The following is a 9,010-nucleotide window of genomic DNA, read 5'->3' as shown; positions in this document are numbered from 1 at the left end:
AAACAACAACAAAAAACATGGTCTTGCTCTGTTGCCCAGGCTGGAGTGCAGTGGCGTGATCTTGGCTTACTGCAACCTCCACCTTCTGGGCTAAAGTGATCCTCCCGCCTCCCCAGTAACTGGGACTGCAGGTTTGCACCACTACAACTGGTTGATTTAAATTTTTTTTTTGTAGAGAGGAGGTCTCACTACATTGCCCAGGTTGGCCTCAAATTCCTGGGCTCATGCCATCAATCTGCCTCAGGCTCTTGTGCTGGGATGTGTGAGAGACCGTGCCTGGCCTGCTATTTTAATAAATATGCTTTCTTGTTTCTGTTGGGGAGGCATCATTCCAGCAAGATGGCAGACCAAATAAGAAAACCTGTCTACTATGAATTCTTAGGAATGTCAGATGAAATAAATCAGAATTCTTTACAAGGCCTAGCTAATCTCATAAGAAATAAAGGGAAATACTCAGGTATCAGAATCAAAGAGAATGAGAAGCTCCAATGAGCATCCAATAGGATTTCCAGGAGAAACTAAAGAAAATAATCAAAAAAGAGGGCTGATCATTTTCATAGTTGATAAATCCTAAGATTCAAGAGGCACAAGTCCCAAGCAATGTGAACAGAAACAAATTCATTGCTCAACACACATAGTAGTAAAATCGCAGAATACCAAAGACAAAATAAAAACCTTTAAAGCCTCTAGGGGAATTTATTCCAGAACAGGGAGAAGCTGGGAGCGAGATCAGTGGGAGACGGGGGATCTGTAGTGGGATGTGAACACAGCAGTGTTGGTGGGTGTGCAATGTGGCATGGGGTGACTGCATGGGCTGTGTTTTGGGCAGGAAATACTTGCAGGTTGGGGTGAGTGTTTGTATTCACCGTAGTTTCTCACTGGAGGGATTCAACTGCTCTCAGATCTGGGGGAGAGACCAGGCATCCTCTCTTTCAACTCAAGTAAGTACAGGGTAAACACTGCTCTCAGAACCTCAATAACTATTTGGTACGTGAATGAATGCAAGATAAGCATTTTAGGAATAGTGAGGCCAACCTGGTGGCCACACTTGGACTGCTGTGACTGGTCAGAGTGGGGAAAGGCCTCATAGCTATTCATGGTATATACAGTTGTGCCTATAAATGTGATTTCATGTTAAGAATCCAAAGCAGTATAAAATGAACACAAAACAATCTCTCACATCCTTTCTATTTTCTAAGCTGATTATATGAAAATTTAAATAACAATGATAAAACCCAGAGCAAAGTTTCCGGAGCCTGTATACGTGTAGTCCTGCTTGTCATAGCAAATGTGTTTCAACCACAGACGTAAGTGGCAGAATACAATCTTTACCTCCCAGTAGGATTTGATAACATAAAAGAAATCAATTAGAATTGTCTCATTCACGCCTTATCATGTGCTGATTTTGCAAAACACCAAAAAAGAAAGATGTAATATTTTTCTGCCTTTATCCTCTAGTTTAGGTTTAGCTGTGTAGGGTTTATCAGACCTTTCCACTCCCCCAACCTGTTCTACACAATGAGTCTACCCTGAGCAAGTGCTGATCCAAAACAAAGTCCTGTTCTCCCACTGGCCATGATTAGATCACTAATGTGGCAGAAGAACCGTGATAGACGAAGACAGCTGTATTGTAAAGAAGGGCTGTAGATCTAAGCCTATACTCATGGTCTAATATTCCAATATTAAAATTCTGTAAACAGCCCACTGAAGGCTTTACATTAGAAAAAAGGACCTACTATAGAATAAACACTTTGATAAATGTTTCAACTAATTTTTATCAGTAAGTTTTGGAGGAAGAAAGCACACCACCACCATTTTCAAACATGAGGAACTGAGTCTCATCATTATATAAGCAGCCAAAGACTTCTCAACTCTTCTGTGGTAGATTGGGGTCTGGCCTAATCTGGCACCAAGCCCTTGCTCTTTCCACTGTGGCACTTGCCTTTTTATGGAGGCTGAGCCTTGAGTGCCTCTAACACCCCAGCAAGCAGGGCTCACCAGTGAGAGTCGGGGGCAGTTTGGTTTGGCATAGTTTATTATAATTAGTGTGCACATAAAACCATGTAAACTCCACAAAGTAAACTATTTACCCTCCACACTAACCAGCAGTTAGTCTGCCACGACCTTCCAGCACCCCCATTATTTTAACATATATACATTTCACAGGATGTAATAAACATACAAATAGAGTTATAATACATTCTTTAGGGAAAAATTTTTTTGGTCCATATTTTCTATTAAAAAACACGCACACACATTTTCCTCTTTGGCAAAAGAGGTCAAATCCCCCATACTTAACTCACAAAACAAACCCAAATAAAAACTACTGAACATGAGGTACAGCTGAGGTCTGGGCTGTTCTGGAATTACAGACGCCTCCTTGAGGGGAAAATTATCTCTTACAAAGTCAGATCAGTTTCCAACAGTTTCATGTCAGTAGAAAAGCTCGATTTAGACTTGGTCAGAGTCACTTTTGTATGAACATGTTCCAAATAACTTTGTTTTTCAGAGGACAATGCAAGTCACGAAAATGTGCTACTTCTGAAGAAAGTCATGAAAAGTGTGGCATCTGACCTCAGCAATATTTTTAATCTGAGGTATGAAAACATCTGACACAGCCATTCACACTAATTCCTGTGCCACCTTCATGGTCACGGGAGCTGGGTCCACCTCTTCGCATCCCCCTCTGAAGTGGAGACTAAGGAAACGGGCAGCTGCTGAGGTGTTCCTTCTTTGCTTGTTTTTAAATCTACAGTCATAATTGCTAAATAGCCACCCTGGTGTGCTTTTCATGCTTCAAGTAATTCATTTCTTCCAGGAGAAGAATGTTAAAAATGCTTTTAGTTCTAGTTATCAAAGGAGAGGAAATGACTCACAGTAACAACAAGATTAGGTTTCAGCAGACCTGCTGCTAACACAGTATCAGATAATATACTGAAAAACATGAACACACTATTTATATACGTTTTGCAACAGCTGCATTTTCCCACTTAACCTCTGTGCAGAACTAAAATCTGATAGAGCAAACTTAAGTTACTTTTATTCTTGTTAAATACAACTCTGTACAGATTACACCTTTAACACCAAAGCAGCTCAGTATCACAGTCAGAGGAATGAAAAAGCCATCAGAAAATTTTCATTTTTCTAGTCCAACAAAACCCAACAGACGCACCCTAACGGTCAGCACGCAACCAGCTGTACAATTTTGTAAACAGTATGACAGGTTGTCTCTAGGATCCTACTGAATCTCACACACACATACACACGCACACACACTCTGGGCCAGCAGGCTCCCTTTTTCCAGTGCCTTGCGACAGCCCGACGCTCAGTACCACAGCAGGCTTCTTTCACATTGTGTTCACAAAAGGGCAGTCATGGCCGTCTGGTTGAGGGGTGAGAGGCAGTCTCTGGGGGCAGAATAGCTGTCACTCGTCCCGGGATGCGTTGGGGGCTTCTGAGAGTCAGGGTGACCGCTTTCGGTGGCGAAGGCGCTGGCGGCTTTGGGCCGGTCGTAGCCCCTGTCCGCAGGTTGCACGCTCTGTGGCCTTTGATAGTCTCCGTCGTGGGCGCCCACACCCGCTACGGGGGAGAAGCCGCCCGAGGAGAGGGAGTGTTTGTGGCCCGGCTGGGGCCCGGGGACGCGGTAGCCGCTCTGCGCGGAGAAGGTGTGGGCGCGCAGCAGGTGCCGCTCCACGATGGGCGTGGCGTACTCGGGCTCCGGGGGCGCCAGGGGCAGCGCGTACTCATGGCGGCCGGCGCGCTGCGGGCAGTCATAGTGGCCGCTAGCATCTGTGCCCGCCCCCGACTCCTCGGTGTCTGTGTCCATGGGCCGGAAGGTGGAGCCCTTCCTCGTGACTGTCCCGGTGCCAATCATGAGAGGCTGCTGGTAATCTGAAACCACAGGACAGATGGCAGTTAGCAGGCACCGCACACGGGCCGGCCCTTCGGTGGCAGACGGGGATACTCTGCTTCAGGTTGTGGTGACTGACTCTCCCGCCGGGGGCCCTCAGGTGTCCCAGGCACTGCGGGAAAACCCTGATGTGAACGCCATAGAAGTCACCCACAGGCAGTACACAACCGCACCGCTTGCTCAGGGAGCCTCACAGGGTCTTCTCAGAGATGCGGGCGATGACCACGTCCTGGGGCATGGGGAGATACTTCAGGGAGGAAGTGGCTCTGAAACTGGCTCTGGAGATGCTCTGGAGGTGGAAGTCACACAGTGTGGAAATGGAGAAAAGAACAGCCCCAAGAATAGAGTTTGATATGGCCAGAGTATGAGGGACACAGAGTAGTTTGTTTAACAGGATATGAGGACCAAAGCAATAGGTCAGGACCTAGTGGTGACAGTGAGGATGAAGCTAGGAGCTCACATTTATAGAGCTCCTACTCTGTGCCAGGCGCTATTCCAAGAGCAAAATGTTAATAATCTTCAAAAACATTCCCTGAGGTAGGGACTGTTACTCCATTTTACAAATGGGAAACCAAGGCAGGGAGAGACTAATTAACTTTTCCTAGGTCGCACAATGGGGTGATGGAGTAGGATTCGAACACACATTGTGTTAGCCACACGTTAGGGCATGGAAAAGCGTTGATTGTCTTGCTAGAAGTCTGGTTTAATTCTGTGGGAAACGACAGACTGGCACTTTCAGAGGTAACTGTGGAGGTTGACTGAAGAAGAAAAGATCGAAAAGTGAGAGGTAAAAAAGCAAAGAGAAATGCACATAGAGGTCACAAACTAGAAAGAGGACAGGTGACTCTTTGGGACAGGAATCAGGAATTTGTTACCAATGAGAGGTGGGGTGTGAGGAAAGAGGGGAGGCAAGGACCCTTTCCAGAGCGTAAGCCTGGATGAGGCTGGGATGTGCAGTCGAGAGGCCATTAGACAAGGAATGCACAGAGCATGTGTGCTGAGGGTTAGGAACAATGGATTCGATTGTGGGTGCTGAGGAACGGGTGACATCTGCAGGTGGAGGCATCCAGCAGGCTGCTGAGAATGATGGACTGGGGACTGAAAGGGAAGTCTGGGTGTGAGAAGCAGCATGGACAGACATACATGGAAGGGCACTGCTGGAAGTTGGGGAGGGTGTGGGACTGTTTAGGGGAGAGACTGTGGTGAGTGGGGGTTAGACAGAACCCGTGTCATTCCACATTTAAGGAGCCTGAGAAGGACCATTCAGCGAGGAAGGAGGAGAGGCTGAATTAGAACCTGAAGGAGAATGAAAGGAGTAAGAGTACAGAAAATAGGTTCTCACTTCATGTCACTTCCAAGGAACAAGAGGATAGATTTTGGTTGCAGAGGATGCTCTCCTTGCCCACAAAGTGGCTCAACCAACACGTTGACAACTCCCAGTCATTGATGTGCACATGCATCACCTGGGAGCTTCTGGTTCTATGGCCTCCCGTTCTAACAAGCCCCCAAGTGATGCCTGTACTGCAAGTCCTCAGGCTGCATGTGAGGAGGGAGAAGCGAGAGAGCACAGTGCTACTCAGAGCATGCCCCACAGAGTCCTATGTATCTGAGAACTGTTTTTAGCAGTGCCACAGAGACAGATGCAGAAATTGAGATTAAGTGTCAAGAAACTACTCTTAAGTTACTCTTTGTCACTCTTTTTAATTTTATGTCTGTTTAATCTAATAAAAAATTACAGTTTTGTATTTTGTATGTCTTTAAAATTTCCTTTTTACTAGTATTTTATATTGCATTTTACAGTGTATGCATTCATGATGGAGTAGAAATTTTTAAAAAAGACACAAAAAGCATTTCCCCATAGATAGTTTGGGAAGCTTGACTCTTGATGATGGCTTGTCAGGGACACTGAGGCCCTTCTCATACTGAGAGGGTTCCTTTATTTCCTATCTCACCTTCCTCAGGGCAGGAACTGTATTTCATTCCTCCTTCTAGTCCCTCTTTACCAGTGCCTTAATCAAAGCTTTGGTAACGAAAATAGATTCAGGGCTTCCAGATACCAGTAGTACATCAGGGCTATCACTTTGGATGTCACTATATCCCCTGCAGGTGAAGAGACTGGCTGAATAGGGCTTTTAAGTAATATCTCAGAGTCAGTTTGTAATTCTGTACAGAACGCAGAAAAGATACATTTCAGATTTATTGGACCCTATCTAAATAGAAAAGGATTTTGCTTTATTTCTCTCCTATCTCCCTCCCCCACAAGTGGCACCTCCAATCTAACAGCACTGTTCTGGAAATATGACACTTACCTGCCATATCACTTGTGATGAGATCTAACTTTTGTGTCATTTCCTTCTCATTATCATAGCTGATGGTAAACTCAGCTGACTGATGTCTGGCAAAGGGATATTTAATCTGCTTCCAACAGTCTGGAATAAAGGTAACACGAAACAAATGAATATGTCAGAAATGTAATGCGCATCCTCCAGAACATGTTCCTTGATGAGTCAGAGGTCAGGCTGCCTCCTGACAGCTGACAGTGATAAATGTCCTCCTCAGGTGTGTGTGCTAAGAACAGCATGTCAAGGTCGTTAACCACAACAGCAAACACTATTCTAATCATGCTTTCCGCTGTGCCTTTAAAAGGTATTTTGCCCTCTTCAGATCCCAGATTCTCCCTTCGTGAGATCATCTGGCTGTGGTCTCCCACAATCTGCACTGGCATGGCATCTGTGACACAGAAGAGACACTGCAGCTGGTGTTCAGACCCTGAGGAGGTGGAGTCTCAAATGGTCCCCGAGCTTTCTCAGGGGTCCTGCCCCCACTGCCTTCTCTCTCTGGACCATGGCTAACTCATTGCTTGGGTGCCTGTGTCTGAGAAAGTGAGAAAAAGACCAGGGAGGGCTGGTGTGCAGGATTATCTGAAACCTGCACACCAGCCCTGCCTGGTCTTTTTCTCACTTTCTCAGGGTGGAAAGTACAGCACAGGCCTGCAGATGCTAACAACACGGGCCTACTTCAGTTCACTGATAAGGCTTTTGCCGTACCTCCTTGGTGGCAGACAGTGTCGTGGCCTAAACTCTAGTGGCCAAGAAAAAAGGATGTTGACAAGTGATGGGGATGTCATTGAACAAAAGTAAAGTGGCCATTAAAATAAAGAAACAGGACACAATAAATTCCTTCCTTATAGATATGCTACTTTAAAGGCTACAGGGCTTATCTCTTTTAACCAAATAAATGCAGGCCACTGGCCTCCTTATGCTTTCAATCAGCAGATCCTGTCCCTTCCTCAAAGACAGATAAAATTTTTAGATAGAGTTTTCAACCAACCTGTTTTCTGAGCCTCTGCTGATCCATATGGACTTCCTTTCTTCTTCTTCCTATCAAAACAGAAAGTCCTACTGAATATTTATAAGCCACTGTATCTGCCTCTTTCTCCCTATGTAACATGAGGATCATAATAGTACTTACCTCACAGGTTGATGTGATAATTAAATGAGATGGCAGCTGCCATGTGCTTTAGAAAATCATACAAATATGTAGAATTATCTATAAATTTATCTCATTTATAAGAAAGGTCACAAGATTTCACAAGAATATATACTAATCTTATTTTGCATATTAGAAATCGATGCCTTTAGTTTATGACTAGCTCATGCAGTGATCCTGAAGCAATTCCTCATGACCACATGGTCTCACTTCATCTCTACTATACTCCAGTCCAAAACTGTGGGTGTCTTTAAAAGCATTTCATACAAGCACATTACACTAAGGCATGCTTTAGCTTATGAGTATGTACCTGAACCAGAGACTTTTGTACCTTCTCTCATGACGGCAGAAACTATTCTTCATTCTATTTGTACTAATATACACATTATAGATTCTGAAGTTGCTTAAAATATAAAAAGAGAAAACTTCAGAATACTTTCCATTTCTTTTTAGATCCAACAGCTAACATTTGTGAAAATAAACATGTATTTTAGGGTTCTGGAAGAGATTCAGAACTCATCTGGGTAAACTGTATTTCATACATAAGGAAACTGAGGCTTGGGGAGGCTGAGTTATTGGGCAGCTTGGTGATACCCCAAGCAGCCTATTTAATATTCCTTTTACTCTTCGGGGAGGAAAAGCACAGACACTTCTAAAGCAATATGTCAATTTCAGGATACTTCAACAATACTCAAAGGTTAGGTCTTTACCAAAGGTCTCTAAATGACAAGAACTGCTTATAAAGTAATACATGGTGGGATGCGGTGGTTCATGCCTCAAATCCCAGTGCTTTGGGAGGCCGAGGTGGGAGGATCAAATGAGGCCAGAAGTTTGAGACCAGCCTGGGTGACAAAGCAAGATCCCATCTCTAGAAAACATAAAAAATTAGCTGGGCATGGTGGTAATCCTAGCTACTCAGGAGGTTGAGGCAGGGGGATTGCTTGAGCCCAGGAGTTTGAGTGATCTCACCACTGCACTCCAGCCTGGAAGACAGGGAGACCCTGTCTATAAAAAAAGATTAATAAAGTAATACTTGATCATTTCTTTTATCTAACTTGTTTTTAAAATACAAGTTAACATTTTATTTTGAAACAAGTCATGCTGCTTTTGTAAGTATGCATTTCTGAAGAATAAACATTTTGGTTTTTTGTTTGCATAATTAGAGAAGAAATTTAAACATGTAAAGTCACCATACTTTCGAAAGGCTGCAAAGATCCCCATTCCAGCAAACACCAGGACAACAAGGAGCACCAGTGGAAGAGCCACCGTTGTAATGTTTATTCCTAAAGAAGAGGGAAAGCCATCACGTTACAACATAAATGACCGACAACCACATTTCATGATCTAAAACTGAACATGGAATTGAAAGTCTTTAAGTATTTAATGCAGGTGGAAAATGAATACATGCTAGGCATTTACTGATATTGGAAAGCAAAAACAAAGGATTCAAAATCTTGGCTAAAGTTTGGGAAAATAAAATTTCTCCCCCAGCCCCCCAGAGACAGTTTCCAATGTTCCTCAGGGACTAACAGGTACACTGGGCTTGTTGCTTGGCCCATATTAAACTCCAAAAATCTGAAATGAGGGGGGAGTTTAACCAACCCCCCCCAC

General features: G+C 44.1%; 1 protein-coding gene across 4 annotated transcripts in view; it reads right to left on the bottom strand.

The window, feature by feature from the left end:
* Positions 1-2,017: 2,017 nt before the first annotated feature.
* The window catches only part of DCBLD1 (discoidin, CUB and LCCL domain containing 1), a 66,947-nt gene continuing 59,954 nt past the window's right edge, over positions 2,018-9,010 (bottom strand). For 2 of the 4 annotated variants that reach the window (XM_028847057.2, XM_078001182.1), the window contains exons 12-15: positions 8,595-8,682; positions 7,241-7,290; positions 6,220-6,339; positions 2,018-3,891 (exon numbers count right to left, since the gene is read on the bottom strand). In XM_028847057.2, the coding sequence (XP_028702890.2) occupies positions 3,359-3,891; positions 6,220-6,339; positions 7,241-7,290; positions 8,595-8,682 (791 nt within the window). In that variant the 3' untranslated portion in view covers positions 2,018-3,358. The remainder of the gene's footprint in view (positions 3,892-6,219; positions 6,340-7,240; positions 7,291-8,594; positions 8,683-9,010) is intronic. The other 2 variants (XM_028847059.2, XM_028847058.2) reach the window with 2 other exon arrangements.

Source organism: Macaca mulatta, chromosome 4 (assembly GCF_049350105.2).
Source record: "Macaca mulatta isolate MMU2019108-1 chromosome 4, T2T-MMU8v2.0, whole genome shotgun sequence".
In the NCBI taxonomy this organism is placed as follows: Eukaryota; Metazoa; Chordata; class Mammalia; order Primates; family Cercopithecidae; genus Macaca; species Macaca mulatta.
The sequence above is the reverse complement of the archived record's forward strand: the minus strand, read 5'-3'. Positions and strand labels throughout refer to the sequence as shown.